General features: G+C 42.9%; 1 protein-coding gene across 23 annotated transcripts in view; it reads left to right on the top strand.

Annotated features, from left to right (window-relative positions):
- The window catches only part of PARD3 (par-3 family cell polarity regulator), a 639255-nt gene that overhangs the window by 268142 nt on the left and 354717 nt on the right, over window positions 1-16396 (top strand). For all 23 annotated transcript variants that reach the window (XR_004348311.1, XM_032621841.1, XM_032621839.1 and 20 more), the window contains exon 4: window positions 13346-13524. Coding sequence is in view for 22 of the 23 variants with exons in the window: in XM_032621841.1 (XP_032477732.1) it covers window positions 13346-13524 (179 nt within the window). In the remaining variant the exon portion in view is untranslated. The remainder of the gene's footprint in view (window positions 1-13345; window positions 13525-16396) is intronic.

Here is a 16396-nt window from a genome sequence, read left to right as displayed (position 1 = left end):
TAAATGATCAACGAATGTTAGTGATTACAGACTTAATTGGCTTGTTATAAATGATCAGGACGTATTTGCTTTACATGGCTCTTTCCTCAAGGAGAAGGAGGAATGGATTATATTAGCAATGAGAGACCTCTGCACTTTGAAGGTAACACAAACAGACATGCAGATATAACACAAACAGACAGATAAGTTTCGGAACCATCCAGTCTTATTGCCGCCTTGTAGCGGCCAGGGCCAAATGGCTTTATGAATAGCCAGGGTGTACAAGGAATTAATTTGAAACTGGAACACTCAGGACAGGAAAGTGGATAATGAGCTATTCAAATGCTTTTGCAGTGCCACCGTCAGACTCCCCCAGGATAAACTAGCATTTCTCCACTTTCTGCAGCCCTGATGTCTTCCTTGGCTTCATTTTACTTTACAGTACTGATCACCTCGTGACATCATCTGCACTTATTTGTTTATCCATTGTTCTCATCCTCTCAGTGAGGGAAATGTACAAGGGATCTCTCTGGTGACCTACATCACCGGAATGTACAGTCCTCGAGGGATCACTTAATGGCAGCAACTAGAAGAGTGCCTAGCACACGGTAGGTGCTCAGTAGATATTTGTATTGAGTGAATGACTTCTGATACATTCTTGTACAGCTTTTAGTACCATGAAGATTCAAGTTCAAGATGAAGAGTCTATATATGAGCAAAACGAAGTGTAGAGACTCTAGTGGAAGTTTAACACCTGAGAGCTAAGAAAGGCCTTGCCATTGTGAAGTAGTTGATGATGTTTAATGTGCTAGTGAACTAATTATAAAGTCTAGTACAGTGGAGGACCTTCAGATGTACATCCTTATGTAACAGAAAATTGGCTCGTGAAATTAGGGAAAAGCTGGTCCCTAGTTAGGAGAAAAATGCCACACTTTTGTATAGTATTATGAAATAAAGGAACGGGAGAATAATGCTAATCAAAAGTTAACTTGACAGTTACTGAGGTACTTGAATCCTTAATAAAATAATAGAAGACAAATGTCAAAGGAGAAAGGGCATTGAGCATTTAGAGAATATCTCCAATGCAATCAATAGTCACCAATTTTGAAAGACAGATGGCTTGTCAGATGAAGTTGATAATTTCAAAACTTAATTTGCATGATTGTTGAACTAAGTTGGTACAGTGAAAGTGATATAAAGGATTTGATACGGATAGACATATAAAATTTTATGTGAAGAATTAATTTAGATTTGCTTGTACTCACATATTCTCTTCGGAGAGCACACTGCGTGAAGAACAATAGTGCAAAGTTAATGATAAAAAATTAGTAGAATGTTGTCGAGATTCTTGGCCAGAGAGAGTTTATCACCAATATGTCAATTAACAATTCTTTGAGCTTCTCGCAGGAGAAACCGACCCCCCCCCCCCCCCCCCCCCCGCCGCCTTTTTTTTTTTTTGGTCTTCTCTGGCCATCTAATATCTGTAATTGTTTTTTCTTTGCTAAAAAGATTGCCCTTATGATACTTGAGACAATCAATGTGAAAAGGATGGAGATGGATGGATAGTCACGTTCGTTCATCTCTTTTATTTATACAACAACATTTTAGCAAACATTTGCTGGGGTGGAACCTCTGAGATTAATGAGGGAGACAGACGGGAGAGTACTGGTTCTAATCAGTGAAATTAACACAAGGAGTGGTGTCACTTATGCTTTCGGAACCATGGGGACTCCTTAGAGAAGGTGGTACCCTCCAGGCTGACCTTAGAGTGGTGAAGATGGGGTGGAATGGGGAGGAAAGGACGAGGCCTGGAGGAGTATGTGGCCTCTGGTCACTTCAGAGCGTTCCAGCTGGATCTGAGTGTAGGGTGGAGAGGTGCTACTCAGATCACGGGAGTAGGTGCCAGGGCTTAATCTGATGTCCTGCGACCCGACTGTACCAACCGTTCTGAGTCATGACATCTGACGTGTGGTTTAGCAAAGGTGTTATGGCTGTTCTGTAAGGGATGCATCCAGGTGGCCAGGCTGGAGGGAAGGCACACACGAGGTGATGAGAGTGCACCAGAAGTCTTGTGCGCAGCTCAAGAAAGTTTCAGCATAGTGCAGTCCTGCTACGTGGAATCCTGAAGTGTGGTGGTGGACGCTAGAAAGGCTGAATTTCATCTTCCATGACCTGAGATCTATGGAATCGTCTTAACAAGATCCCCTGGCGCGTTGCGTACACATTAAAGTGTGAGAATTTCTGACTTACAAGACCCTGCTTGGCTCATCCAGGGCTCCCTCCCTGGCATTCACTTCCTACATCACTTCTTTAACTCTACCCTTTAGCCGCACGGAATTGCTTGCAGTCCTTTTAATTCTGTAGAACTTAAGCGTCTGGCCTCTGCCCCTGCAGTTTTCTCTGGCTGCATGTTTTCTTCCTTTTTGTCCACCCCACTGGTCAAACACCACCATCACCACAACCAAACAAAACCCAAAACGCACAAACCCAAACCTTCAGCATTGATGTCTTATTCATTCACTTCTTCGATGGTTCAGCACTTGTTCAGGGTGACCCCCTGGGGAGTGTGATGGTGACAAGTGCAGTGTTATTCTCTAGGAGCTGTGTGCTCAGGGGAGGCGGATCCCCAAACCCAGGATGACAGCGCGGCAGATACGCTGGTGGGATCCGGCCATAAGAGGAGCCCCTTGTAGAAGTGGTCAGGGCTTCCTAAGAGAGGAGACACCAGGAGTGTGAAAGGACAGCAGGGAGAATTTAGCCATCCCTTCTGTCATGAAGTCTTCGAGGATGCTCTCGGAAAGGTCCCCGCTTAGGTGTTCTGGTGGCTCTTGGTTTTCCTCCTGAAGCATCACGATCACACTGCATGGGGCTGGGTGATTCGTCTGCCTTTTCCGCCGCGCTGCAGCCTCCACGAAGGCAGAGGCCATGTCTGTGCCACACCCTGAGCTCCCCAGAGACTGGTGCTCAAAAGTACCCGCTGATAAAGAGAGGGAGGTTTCTGGTTCTGTATCGGTGGGCTGGTGGGGAGGAAGCCACATAATAGTGGGTTAAAGGAGAAGGGAGGGATGAAGCAGTCAGCTCCTCTTTCTCCGAGATCGCTTGTCAAGGAAAGAAGCCAGAGAGCAGTATCTGGGGAGGAACCTGGAGGAAGTGGGGGTGGTTCTCTTTCAAAGGTTTCTGAGTCGATGATTCATTTGACAAATATCTATGGGAGAAGGTACAGTTGGACCTCACTCTTTGTGGAGGTTCCCACAAATTTTGTTGAATCCAGTCGCACGTGTCCCCAGTTGATGGTGAGCAAGGACCCTCTGCCTCTTTTTCAGTGCTCATAGTGTAAACAGGGTCCCTTTCATGGTCTATTTGGTGCCGTTTTTCACGTTTTTGTGCTTTTGGTGGGTGATTTTGCTGTTCAAAATGACCTCCGAACATAAAATGCTGTTTTGTGCTCCTGAGTACAAGAAGTCTGTGATGTGCCTTATGGAGAAAATACACGTTAGTTCATCTTCAATCAGGCATGAGAGTTAGTCCTGTTGGCTGTGAGTTTCATGTTCACGAATCAATATCTATGAAATGAGGTGTCTCTAAACAGAAACGCATGTAAAACACGGCCATTCATGGATGGGTTGATGAAATTGCTGGGAGCAGAGGCTCCGACCTCACCTGTGGCCCCTCCTGGACCGGTGCTTCATTATTTCCGAATTCTGGGAAGGTTAGCAGTGGTCTCACAGCACAGCTGCCACGCACAACTGGAATCAGGTACTTTCTCTTCCAGGGGCCACTCTGGGTCCCGGGATCAGGCAGTGAGGAAGACAGAGCCGGCCTTGAGGCGCGCGGTCCTCGCCCTCCAGCTGGGGCGACTGTCCCTGGAAATAGAGGGCACGTGCAGGGCTCAGCACACATCTGGGAGGGAAAGCATCACCACTCGCAGTAACACAGAAGTCCCCCCGCCTTTTCCTGGTCTTTCTCCGAGTATTTTGTTCATTTTGTACGAAGAGCTCGGGAGTAGCTCCTACCTGCTCCCCGCTGCCCCGTGCGTGACCCTGCTCCCGTCTGCTTCTTCCCCGCTCACTCTGTTGTGTTCTCAACTTCAGTCCCCTCCTTGCTCTCTTAAGGTATTTTTCTGAAAATACAGAAATTAGCAGCCAAAGTCTCCCACAGTCTTGTCCTAGAGAAAGTCCCCCGTGCCCCCTGTGCACGTGGCTGTGCCGCTCACCGCCGTGGGTTGAGTTTCGTTGGCACCCTGGGGTGTCATTCCTCTTCTTACCCTCGCCTCCTCCCTTCCGCTCACACCTGGTTTTACCTGTCCTTAGCCCTCGCCGGGCAGGTGGGGGTCTGCTCGAGTATTTGAATGGTCAGAGTGGGATTCACTTGGAGTGATTTTTCCACAATACACAACTCTCAAAGGACCCTTGGCCCTGTATTCATTATTCTGTAGACTCTCTAGAAGAGCTGTGTCTAGTAGATGTTGGCAAGTGCGTGTTGACTTCACACCTGCCACAGCAGAACAGAAAGGGGACCCCAAATCAGTGAAAGGGCCAAGGTAGCCCTTGGAAGCACTGTTTTCTCTGCTCTTGGGGCTGCCTGGGTGTTCCCCATGGGCCTGGAGGGAGCTCAGGACCCTGACAGCACCCACCCTGTTCCCAAGTTCTGTCTTAGCAAAGGATTTGGGGACACTGAGTTTTTATGTCCGGATTTAGTAGCCAGTGCACATTTTTATAAGCCCCTGGTCACTCCCATAATGGCCTCAGACCAGCCCTCCCCTCCCCCAGAAGGCCGGGAGGCAACCATGAAAGGCTTTCCACCTCTGCAGCCAGACCAGAACCACTCTCTCCTACCCTCAGGGACCACAGGAAAGCAACCCCAGAATGAAATCTTCAACGGTTAGGAAGCTTTTTTGTTGCTGACTGATGTATCTTTTTTAAAAATTAATTATTTAATTTTTGGCTGCGTTCGGTGGGTCTTCGTTGCTGCACACGGTCTTTCTCTAGTTGCGGCTCGCGGGGGCTGCTCTTCGTTGCGGTGCGTGCGCTTCGCATTGCGGTGGCTTCTCTTGTTGAGGAGCACGGGCTCTAGAGCGCGGGCTCAGTAGTTGTGGCGCACCGGCTTAGCTGCTCCGCGGGCATGGGGGATCTTCCCGGACCAGGGCTTGAACCCGTGTCCCCTGCATTGGCAGGCAGACTCCTAACCACAGGGAAGTCCCACTGACTGAGGTATCTTAACTAAGAAAAATTTAGGTTCCCACTTTGGGGGCATGTGCGCATGCGTGCAGGGAGGGAGGCGGGGCTGTTGCAATGATAGCGTGAAGACCTGTCCTCCAGGTGAACGCTGGGCTGATGCTGTTGGGAGGAGGGGCAAAGTGGAGTGGGAGAAAGGGGTAGAGGAATCCCACTGGCGTCCTGAGCTCCTGCAGGCCCGCTGTCGGCGCTGCTGCCGGTGGGGCAAGGGCCGACTCTTCTCGGAGTGGGAGTGTCCGCGGGCTCCAGGCTCTCTCGTGTGGCCTGGTTAGGCCTGGTTAGGCGGGGGATGCACCGATGGCTGGGCGCTGATGGAGAGGGACGGGAGCCCTGCCCGGCTGTGCGGTGCTGGTGGCTGTGTCCCTGCAGTGAAACCCTCCGCTCCCCTTGCCTCTTGGGTACTTCATCCCCGGCTGCTTTTCCTTAATCCTGTCGTATATTTGTCCTTCCTTTAAACTTTCCTTAATTGCCCCTTCCCGAGTCAGCCCTCTGCTGCTGGATTGGATGGATTTGAGGAGTTGGCGCCCTTCGAGGAGCAGCCACGGGGCATAGGACCCTGTGCAGTGAGAACGGGGTTGGGTGGAGGCTAGAGGCTTCTTGGGGTGGGGTGGGGGGGAGGCACGGAGGCACCCGAGCGTGGAGCATATTGGAGGAGCCGTCGGTGTGGATGGTCAGCAGGGCACCAGGACGGGTGTGGCGGGAGGAGACTGTTCTAGGAGACAGGGTTAGAGAGATGCCTTCAGTCCCGGTGGCTGCAGGCCTTGACCTCGAGACATCTTGCCTGGGACCTTCTGTTTAATTCTTTGGAGGGCTTTTATTTACTATTTTAAATTGAGATAACTGTAGAATCACATGCAGTTGTAAGAAACAATGTAGAGGGATCCTTTGTATATTTCCCTTACTGGTAAGATTTTGAAACACTGTAGTATTAGATCACAGCAACACTGAAACAACCTGTTACTCTTATTCACATACGCCCACTTTTACTTGTACTCATATGAGTATTTGGAGGGCTCCTGATCAGGGTGGTTGTGTTATCGGTTTCAGCATGAGAAAGAATTCTAATGATGCCAGTTTCGTATGCCTCAGAAAAATTCTTGGTTTTATTTTGTAAATGTTCATATGACATTAGAACATTGCATGTATATTTTCCCCTTGACTCTCTTTTCTCTCTTTTCCCTCCTCATATGTGTCTAAGATTCAGTGGGACCAGTGAACGCATCCTCTTATCTATAGAAGTGGGTTTTAAACTCAATCTTTCCAGGGAATCACCTGTTATCTCTAGTGAAGTGGAAGCATATTGTGGCTTTGACACGTCTTAGTTCTTCCTGGACAGCAGTGCGGTCAGCTCCAAATGGCACGGATGAGGAGTCTATTGACAGCCACTCCAGGGACAGCTGGGTCACAGAGGAGCAGTGTGACCTTTGACCCAGCCCTACAGTCTCTGTCCAGGCCTCAGTGCACTTATCTGTAAATGTGGTATTTCAATTTATCTCTAAGGCGCCTTCCAACTATAGTATTCTTTATTTATTGCTTGTATATATATAATATATATATAATAACAGGGTGATAAAGTCACTTTATATCCTTCTCTCTGAGTCATTCATTGTTTTTTCAAGCTTATTTCCTGCCTTGCCTTCCCTAGATTTCTTCCAAGGATTTTATCTCAGTAAGTGAAATACTGATAAATACCTTGATAAAAAGGGGCAACTTATACTGGAAGGTGGACTTTGCAATCCTGATGCCAGATTTTTCTCCCTGTGGCATGTGTTAATAACTTGGTCCTTCTCACTGTGAGATGTGTCTTTAGGAAATGTGTAATTGCCCCAAAGATGGGGGAGACGGTCTTCATTTTGTATGAAGAGTAATTATGCCGTTGGCATCGTATGTTCTAATAGAACTCGTGTCACTGCATACGTATTATTTTTAGATTTGGTTAAATACCTTGATGACTGCTGCCTGTCTTATGGAAAAGGTTTCTTCATTGCCTTGAGTGGGTAAATAATTTAAAACTCACTTGAAGAATAAAAGAAGAGAAACATTGGGAAAGTTGATTAGGTGTAGGGGTGCAATGTGTAACCATTAAAAATGAATGTATCTGGGGCTTCCCTGGTGGCACAGTGGTTGAGAGTCTGCCTGACGATGCAGGGGACATGGGTTCGTGCCCCGGTCCGGGAAGATCCCACATGCCGCGGAGTGGCTGGGCCCGTGAGCCATGGCTGCTGAGCCTGTGCGTCCAGAGCCTGTGCTCTGCAATGGGAGAGGCCACAGCAGTGAGAGGCCTGTGTACCGCAAAAAAAAAAAAAAAAAGTATGTATCTGCCCTTTTAGTATTTCTTCTAATTCATTATTAGATGTTCCATTTTCCCACTTATTTAAAAGGCACCTAATCTAGAGAAGCAAATCAATATTTACAGTGCATTAGTGCCACAGAGAATTTGAGATCTTGTGTTGAGGGTTTATTGCTGTTTTATCCACTCTTCAAAGGAAGGCACACATCAAACAGCTATCCGGGACCCGGTGACATCGCGCCCACCCCCCGTGTGCTTCATCCAGTAGCTTAATTATTGAAGATCCTCATCTTTGAATTTTCTTGTTCATATTTCAGAGGCTATACTTTGAAAATATATATATTAAATAACTCAGAAGATTATGAGGAGAGAAAGTTTTGCTATCATGTTTTGAAAGGCATTGATTTTCCTAAAATGGGTGAGGAATCGTAATAATAATGACCAAATTACCTGAAATGAGAAGCTCCCATTATTTCTAATTGCTCTGAAGAACACAAATTACATCAGATTATTAGTACTGCTGAAATAGGCTGCGAGCCCCAGAAATATGGAGCAAATTACAGGCGAAAAGGCCGTATTCGTATTTTATTTCTCTGAGGCCAAGACAAAATTGCATTCTTTCTGCAATATTATGCTTTATCAGTACAGTGAGAGGTGGGGAGCTTGTCAGATGAATCGGGCAGTTGTGTTTCGTGCTTCTTTTTGTTGATAAGACCAGACGTTTGGAAGACTCTCTTTCCTTAAAATCAAGTTCGGTTCATCCAAAGACCTCACGCCAGTTGTGGCTACTTCTGCACTGTTGTTACCCACAGCTCTGTGCATCTTCATCCTCCTTTGTTGCTTGTAATACTTTCACTTATTTAGAGGCAACTGGAATTCCTGTTGATACTAGTTTGAAATGCTGTTCTATTTTTTTCTAGTACATCTTCATAAATTGTTTTAAGTTCTGTTAGGATGAGGTTTAGTGGATGAATACTAGTATAGAAGTGTATCCAATGTGGAATCACACAATTTTTAGCATTAAAAGGATCTTCTGTCCCCATTAGTGCAGCCTCTGGTTATATAGATGGGGAGACTGAGGTCCAGTGAGGTGAACCAACGTGCCAGGATTATGCGTTCAGGCCAGTGGTTCTTAATGTGTGTGGTCTATGGGTCCTTCACATCAATAAGGCCATTTCAGGGAGACTGTTAGGCAAAACTCTTTTCATGGTGTTCCAGAAACATTTTGTGTTGTTCACTGGGTTGACATCTGCACCAGTGGTGCCCAGACACTGATGGGTAAGAGGCAGGCTCCTTGGCACAAAGTGAGATGGTAGCACCAAATGTATTCTTCACCCAACTCACCCGCAGTTTAAGGGAAAAAGCCATTTTATCTACTATTCTTGACGAAGCAGCAAAATGATGACTTTAAAAAAATCCTGACCCTTGAGTGCACAATTTAATATTTTGTGTGATAGCATAGATGGTAGGCATAAAGTACTTGCACATATTGAAGATCAGTGGTTTATTGAGAAAAACTTTCATGTGATAGTTTGAGTTGTAAGCTGAGGTAACCATTTTTAGCAGAACACTATTTTTGTTTGAAAGGAGGCTGGGAAAACTGTGCTTATTCAGACTTTGGTGTCTGGCAGGGTTTCTAGAAAATGGATGAAGTGAGCCTGTCACTACATGGCAAATGACTGACAATATTTGTTGCCAAAGATAACATTCAAGCTTTCTAGTAGAATTAGATTTTGGAAAAACTTATATCCCACTGTGAGCATGACAACTTCCCAGTATTAATGATTTTTCTGATGGAATTGGTAATGATATTCACATATGTGATTTTCTGATATAAAGAAATATATCAACATTCAGAAGATTGGCAAAACCCAATTAATATATTCCAAATAACTAATGTTACAAAATTCGTCCCAGGTAAGATCCATTCCAGGTGTAAGACAGACAGATGTAACAAAGAACGGGAGGTTTACATTCCGTATTGTAGCTAACCTTTGAGAAACTAATTTCTCAAGTTTTGGTGTGCTATCAAAGAAGAAGATTTACAGTTATCTGAAAAGATTACTAACATTTGATTTCCTCTCCCAGCTAAATATTTGTGGAGCTTGTTTTCTCTTCGTATGCTAGGTCATATCGCAGCAGGTTGAATGCAGAAGCAGCAGTGAGAACCCAGATGTCTGCTACCAAGCAAAATGTGAAAAAGTGCTGCTACCCCACTACATATGCTTTATTTTGTAAAATTGTTTTCACAAAATCCTGTTGTTTATGTTAACGTGTAATAGGTTTATTATTGTTAACTTAAAAATGAATAAATATTAAAATGTTTTTTTCATTTTCACTTCCAGTATGGTAAATATCCCTAGCTATAACCCACATAAACAAAAGCTCTTAGGGGTCCTCAGTAATTTTTAGAATGTGTGAAAGGGTCCTGAGGTCAGAGTTGAGAAATAACCGGTGTAGGCGGGTCTCGCTTGGGGCATGCTACATCATCTTATACGTCATACTTCCTCTATTGAACCAGTAGAGGTTTTTTCTTTCCTTCTCCTATTTTAACATTTTTGAAATTGGGGCTCCAGTTGTTTCAGTCTGTATGTATAGCTGATGTAATAGTTCTTTAACTCTCCCAAATCTAATGATGCTATTAGTTAAAATCGGTGTTTGATTTCTAGGTGTAAGTAATTTTACTATGAAAACAACAAAATTCTTCCCTTTTACAAAATTGAGACTAATGTTTATATCTGCAAGTAGCTAGAAGTGGAGTTTGTTTTCCAATGAATGGTTGAATAATAGAATTAATTTCTTGATTTGGGTGATGATGGAGCACTGACCCAGGCGCCTCAAGTTCTGGGCAGGAAACTGTCCCTGCGCTCCTCCTGTCACCTCTCCGAACCTCCGCTTACTCATCTGTGAAGCAAGTTGCATGTTCCTCCATTGGGACTAACGTTAAAAACAAAAAAAGATTTAGATCCTTTCAAGTCACTGGTTTTTTAATGTTATTTAATCTGTGTGTGTGTGTGTGTGTGTGTGTAAACTGGATGAAAATGACATAATTTTCACACAACCATAAAACAAAGAAGAAATTATAAACCAATAAAAATGTAGATTTTCACCATCAGTGTGAGACACTGTGTCTAAATCGTAGGCAGTATGGGCATGGACACGTGGTGTGTTACAGGGTCTTTATATTTGGACCCGGTTTTGCTGCCCGTGTGCACTCTGATACCCTGTTCTTACAGCTGAACAATTGCAAGAAAACCTTAACTTCAAGTTCATCATGATGTCACTTGGTGTTCCTTTGTTGAGAACACGTTGTTTACTTTTTAAAATGAGTTCTGTTCTTTTCTCATTCGCCTGGTAATCAGATCTAGGACACCTTCCTGAATTTGACTGTGGTCACCACTGTAACCATGGGGTCTGAAACTGCATGGGGGTACTCAGTTACAGGATGGTGCAAATGAAAGATTGAGACTGTCCTTATATTCATTTCTTTTATCGGTATCACTAAAATGAAAACAAGAAGTGGAATGAATTGTGAGCAACTCGTAGGAAGGGCTGCCTAGTAGCACGTCTCCTGGGACATCCTTTACCGTGTGGTTGATGTAGATGCTGCCTGGGGGCTGTGCCCCAGCATCTCCCCAGAAGGTGCAACCCAAGGGTCTGCAGTCCTGCTGTAACCCCCCTGGCCTCGCATCCTCTTTCTTTCCCTGCATCTAGAATTTTGAGAGTTACAGATACAGAGAGGCAGAGTGCTAATTATTTGTGTCTGTTTCAGACTAACAGATTAACACAGAGGTCATGTCCCTTCAGAAGATGATCCTAATTCATCTAATCTGAATCATGTCTGCAATGTATTTCTCTTGGGGAAATTTTCAAAAACAAGTTGAGTAAGCTGTTTTATTGTGTCCAAGTGAAATTTGTAGTCCCTGAATTTATTTGGGGGTTGACGTGGACTTTCATGTGGTTATTTTATTATTGTGGGTACTGCTTTCAGTCATTACCTCTGTACCATTTTAAAAGGCCTTTTGTGAACGAATAGTGCTTCTTTTAGACTTAATACACACACACACACACACACACACACACACACACACACACACACACACACACACACACACACACACCTTGAGGGATACTACAGAATTCCTTAACAACTAAGTAATCAGCGACCCTGTTAATTGGAAAGCAACAGAGCTCATATCTAAGGAGCATTATTGTAATTTCCCAGAAGTATTTTATTCTTCCTCCTGCCCACTTTATTGCTTTTCTGCTTACATTTTTGATCTTTGAATCTGGGAACAATTTTGTTAATTGAGAGGGAACTTTTTTATGGTAAGAGCATTGTACTATTAACATACATAGTTCCTTAGATGTACATTTTTGTGAACTTGTTTTGAGAGTGACTGTATAGTTCTTCGTTGTGTTTTATTTTTATTTTTTTGGTGCAAATTATAAGCAGCAAGAGCTGTCACAAGTTTTTACACACACTTTTTACACACTGAAAATTGAAAATTATTCTTCCCCATAATTTTCATGTATGTGTTTCAGCAAGTTAGGATAACCACCAACAATATTAAATGTTCAGTATATTTTTTTCTCTGGTAGTGTTATTCAGGCTCTTTCTTGCTTATCAAATCCTTTATTGGAAGCAAACGTTAAATGCAATGTTATTATGATTTCATATGCTTCTGTTTTCTCTGGTTGTTTCTAATTTGCTTTAACATATTGGCTTGACAATGGTTTAAATATAACATTCAATGTATGTAAATAGTCTATCTTTAGTTTCATATCCTCAAGGTTCTCCGTAGCCACACCACTGAGCAAACGTGTCAATATTCCAAAAATGTTTCTCATGGTAAATGATGAGTTTACTCCTTCACTGCTAAAGCTGCTTTGTTAGAGGCTTTTTATAAATACTTAACTTGTATCCTAGTTTTTGAAAAGATTAAGCGTAATTTCATCTAAAACTTTTGTCTTATGTTTATTATGCTTTTCACTCTGTTGATGTGTGGGGCTTTTGGTTCTGATTCTCAGTGCTACAGACTCATTTGCCTTTATTCTTTCTAGTTTTGTAGTTCTGTTCCTTTTCTGTAACAGTGATCACATCTGCTAGGATGTTCTCAGTGCTACCATTACAAATTTTAGCCTGGGTTTGTTGTTGATTTTGTTAGAGTCATTGCAAACACACTCCTCTTTCATTTGAATACAGTTGCTAAAACACCATCTTTTATGTAATTGTGTATGTGAGTATACGGCAGACACTACCTGCGTATTGGTGTACTGCTCTTAAGATTTCCGTTTTCTTAAGGATAAGAAACATGTCTGTGCTCTGTACTTTCTGATAATACTTTGTGAAACAAAGGAAATATTTTATTTAACAGATTTCTTTAATAGCCGAGCCAAACCAATATCAGGATGATAAGAACAGCAGTGGTGATTATTGTCACTCTCTATTGAGTGCACACCGTGTGTCAGGCACTGTCTTACGCACTTTAGCTCATTCAGTCCTCCCGGTACCCTTAGGAGAGAAGTACTGTTTTATTGCTGTTTGTGTAGGAAGGGCCACAGGCAGAAGACAGGGAGGCCACTTGCCCAGAGCCACACAGGTGACCAGGGCGAAGTGCGGATGCCATCCCGGCCTTCTCCCTCCAGATATCCTGTAGGTACCATATTTCTTTCGCAGTGACGTTTTTAAAGGGACTAAGGGAATTTCTATTTAGGAGGCTGGCCCACTGTCACCTTAAAGTGTTATTCTATTCTTTACTCTTTTGCTTTAACTACCTTTATCCTAATATGTAGTTTTCAGACGTTAGGTTTTCTTTAATAACGCTGCTTTGTGTTGTAGATATGCCTCTTCACGTCCGACGAAGCAGTGACCCAGCCTTAATTGGCCTCTCCACGTCTGTCAGTGATAATAACTTCTCCTCTGAAGAACCTTCACGGAAAAACCCCACGCGCTGGTCGACAACCGCTGGCTTCCTCAAACAAAACACCACCGGCAGCCCTGCAGCTTGTGACAGGAAGGTAACTGCTTCTAGTTCCTGTCGTCTTTCTGTCAGTGATGGGAGTCAGCCATGGACCAGGTCTTTGCTTCCATGGTGTCCCCGCTACATCCTCTGTGACCTTCACACCAAGGTTCAGATAACTTATTTTGTATTGCCCTTGAATTTTCTGATTAAATCCTTGCTATATATTGTGTATCTATTTATGTATCCATTTTTGAAATGGATAATATGTTCCTATGATGAAAAATGAAACCTTTTAACATGAAGTATGTACACCTAAGGGCCCTCTCCTAAGTCCTAACTTGTCTGCTGGTCACCCCATGTCTCTTCCTGGGAAACCCCATTATGAGCTTTTTGCATGTCCTTACAGGGATCTTTTGTGCATGTATAAACACATATTCATGTTGGCCCCTGAGGTACATTAAAGAAATCACAGCATGTGAACCGTTAAGGATGAAAGTGGACGCCATCCATGGTCATTTGCTCTCTCTACTCAATTGAAACGAAATGGAAGTGTACTGTCTAGTCTTAATAATATTCTCTCCTTTGACCAAATTTAATTTGTCCATGACCTAATTTATTTAGTCTAAATAAATAAGCTTTATTTTAGTCTATTTAGTCTACCTTTTTTCCAGTTTGTGTTAATGCTCCTTGTCATATATTCCTACAGAAGCCGTACCATCCCGTTCTGTTATACCTCTAACCTTTTACCCAATGAGCTTTAAGCTGTGCTTGTCATTTTCACTGCTGAATCTATAAAACAGATTCTCAGCAAACATCTGTTGAATGAATTAATAAACATTTTTCAGTGCAGCCAGTAATTGAGCACCATACATATCGAGAAGTGTGGAAGTATATTAATCACATATTAATAGTAAAAATCAATGTAGTTTGATATTTGCTTGATTTATCCTTTGCATCTATGTCAAAATACCTGTTTTAAATATTTCTTTTATCTTGGTTTCACATTTCAACAAACTCTTCTTCGTACCAGTTCAAGTAAAGAAAAAAAAAAAGAAGAAGGGAATATGTAAGTTTAAACTGAGAAGAATCTACCAAGAAAATGCAACGTACTATAGTCTGATATTTTGGATGAGGGGTTTAACTCTTCTGTTATATTTTATTAGATATGTGATGAGTTTCTTCTCATTGAGATTAGCCTGAAAATTTAGAATGCTTTATCATGCAGTAGATTGTATTCAAAGACGAATAGGCCTCGTGACCTTTAATTTGTAATCGGAATAGACCTGATTTCCATGGATATTCACAAATATATAACAAGTCAAGTTGGTACTTTAAAAAAATGTATTACTTTAAAAAAAGGTTTTCGCTTAGTTGAAGGATAGGGGGTCAGGAGTCACTGAGGTAATCAAAGTTTTCTTTTTAACTCATTCAACATCTTGGCTGTATGAGTCAGCTTCAGTTACAGCAAACAGAACCACAGGAGCTATTTTCAACAGAAAAGAACATAATGTTGAGAATTTGTTTTTCAGAAAATTATTGGAAGGGCTAGAAGAGCAGGCCATAGGCTGGGCCCCCAGGGCTTTCTGGACAATGCAGTACAGCGTGTCTAGCTGGCCCGGGGAGGGGGCAGAGGTGCAGGACCTGGCGTCCTGCTGCCTGCATTGGCCCAGGAGACGTTAGCACTGTCTCCACCTGTGCTCACCTTGCCGCCTGTCACCTGTGGAGCTGGGCCTGAACCCAGGAACACCCTAGAAAACGCCGTCATCTCCACGGCTTGCCACTAATAACAGCCCAAGAAAATCCCCTATTTCACAATTATCATTAAAATCTCAGGCTGTTGAATCCAAATGGGCAGAATGCAGTTTGCTCCAGATCCTTATGTCTAGGGGTGTCTGGGAAACGGACTTTAGCCTTCCAGGCTCTGCAGCCCAGGGAAGCTGCCTGGAGAGGATGGAGATGCTTATGGCCAGTTAACCATGTCCACCTCACTGCCATTCTCTTTTATTTTGTTTTATTTTTTGGCCGTGCCATGTGGCATGTGGGATCTTAGTTCCTCAACCAGAGATTGAACCTGCGCCCCCTGCAGTGGAAGCATGGAGTCGTAACCACTGGACTGTCAGGAAAGTCCCTCATTCGTTCTCTTTTAAATAACATGTGTCTATCATTGTAAAAAAATTGGGCAACTAGTAGAACAGAACAAAATTACATTATCCATAATTCCAAAGTCATCAACAACCAGTACTAAGATATAAGTGAACACACACACACACACACACACACACACAAAGTCGGAGTCATTCTTTGTCTACATATTTGCATCCTGATTATTTCTACATTTTTTTCATCTCATAGGAATTTCCCCTGGTGTGAGTTTTGTTAGAAAATATTTTTAATGAGCACAAAGTATCCCAGGGTAGAGTATACTTTATCATTCTCTTATTGTTGGACATTTATACTCTGTGTTTTCACATTATAAGTATCAGCATTGTAACACAAACTTGAATATAATTTTGTTTTAAAAATGGTCACTTTACCCAACAAGCTTTTTCCCTATTGGGAGTGGTATTTAACGTAGCCAGATGCCTACACTTTCCCACGGCAGAGACCTTGATTCACACACATATCCCTCGATGAAATCGTATTCACGTACGACACACATAAAAGGTAACGTGTAACGAATTTGTCTTTTGAATTATCTTTGGCTTTACTTTTCAAATAACCTATTTACTAAGTTTCCTAGTCTAGATTTTAAAGCTGTTTGTATTTTAGTCTGAGCTGTTTTTTTCTTTTTTTAACAGGTGTATGTCTGATAACTGCTGTCTTATTTTCAGTTATAAAACAACTTCCAATGTCTTCAATATTAAGAAAGGATGCTTGGAGGAAAGCATACTTGCTTATCAGTATTAAATTTATTTATTTCTGTTGCG

This window comes from Phocoena sinus, chromosome 2, assembly GCF_008692025.1.
Source record: "Phocoena sinus isolate mPhoSin1 chromosome 2, mPhoSin1.pri, whole genome shotgun sequence".
Classification (NCBI taxonomy): domain Eukaryota; kingdom Metazoa; phylum Chordata; class Mammalia; order Artiodactyla; family Phocoenidae; genus Phocoena; species Phocoena sinus.
The sequence above is the reverse complement of the archived record's forward strand: the minus strand, read 5'-3'. Positions and strand labels throughout refer to the sequence as shown.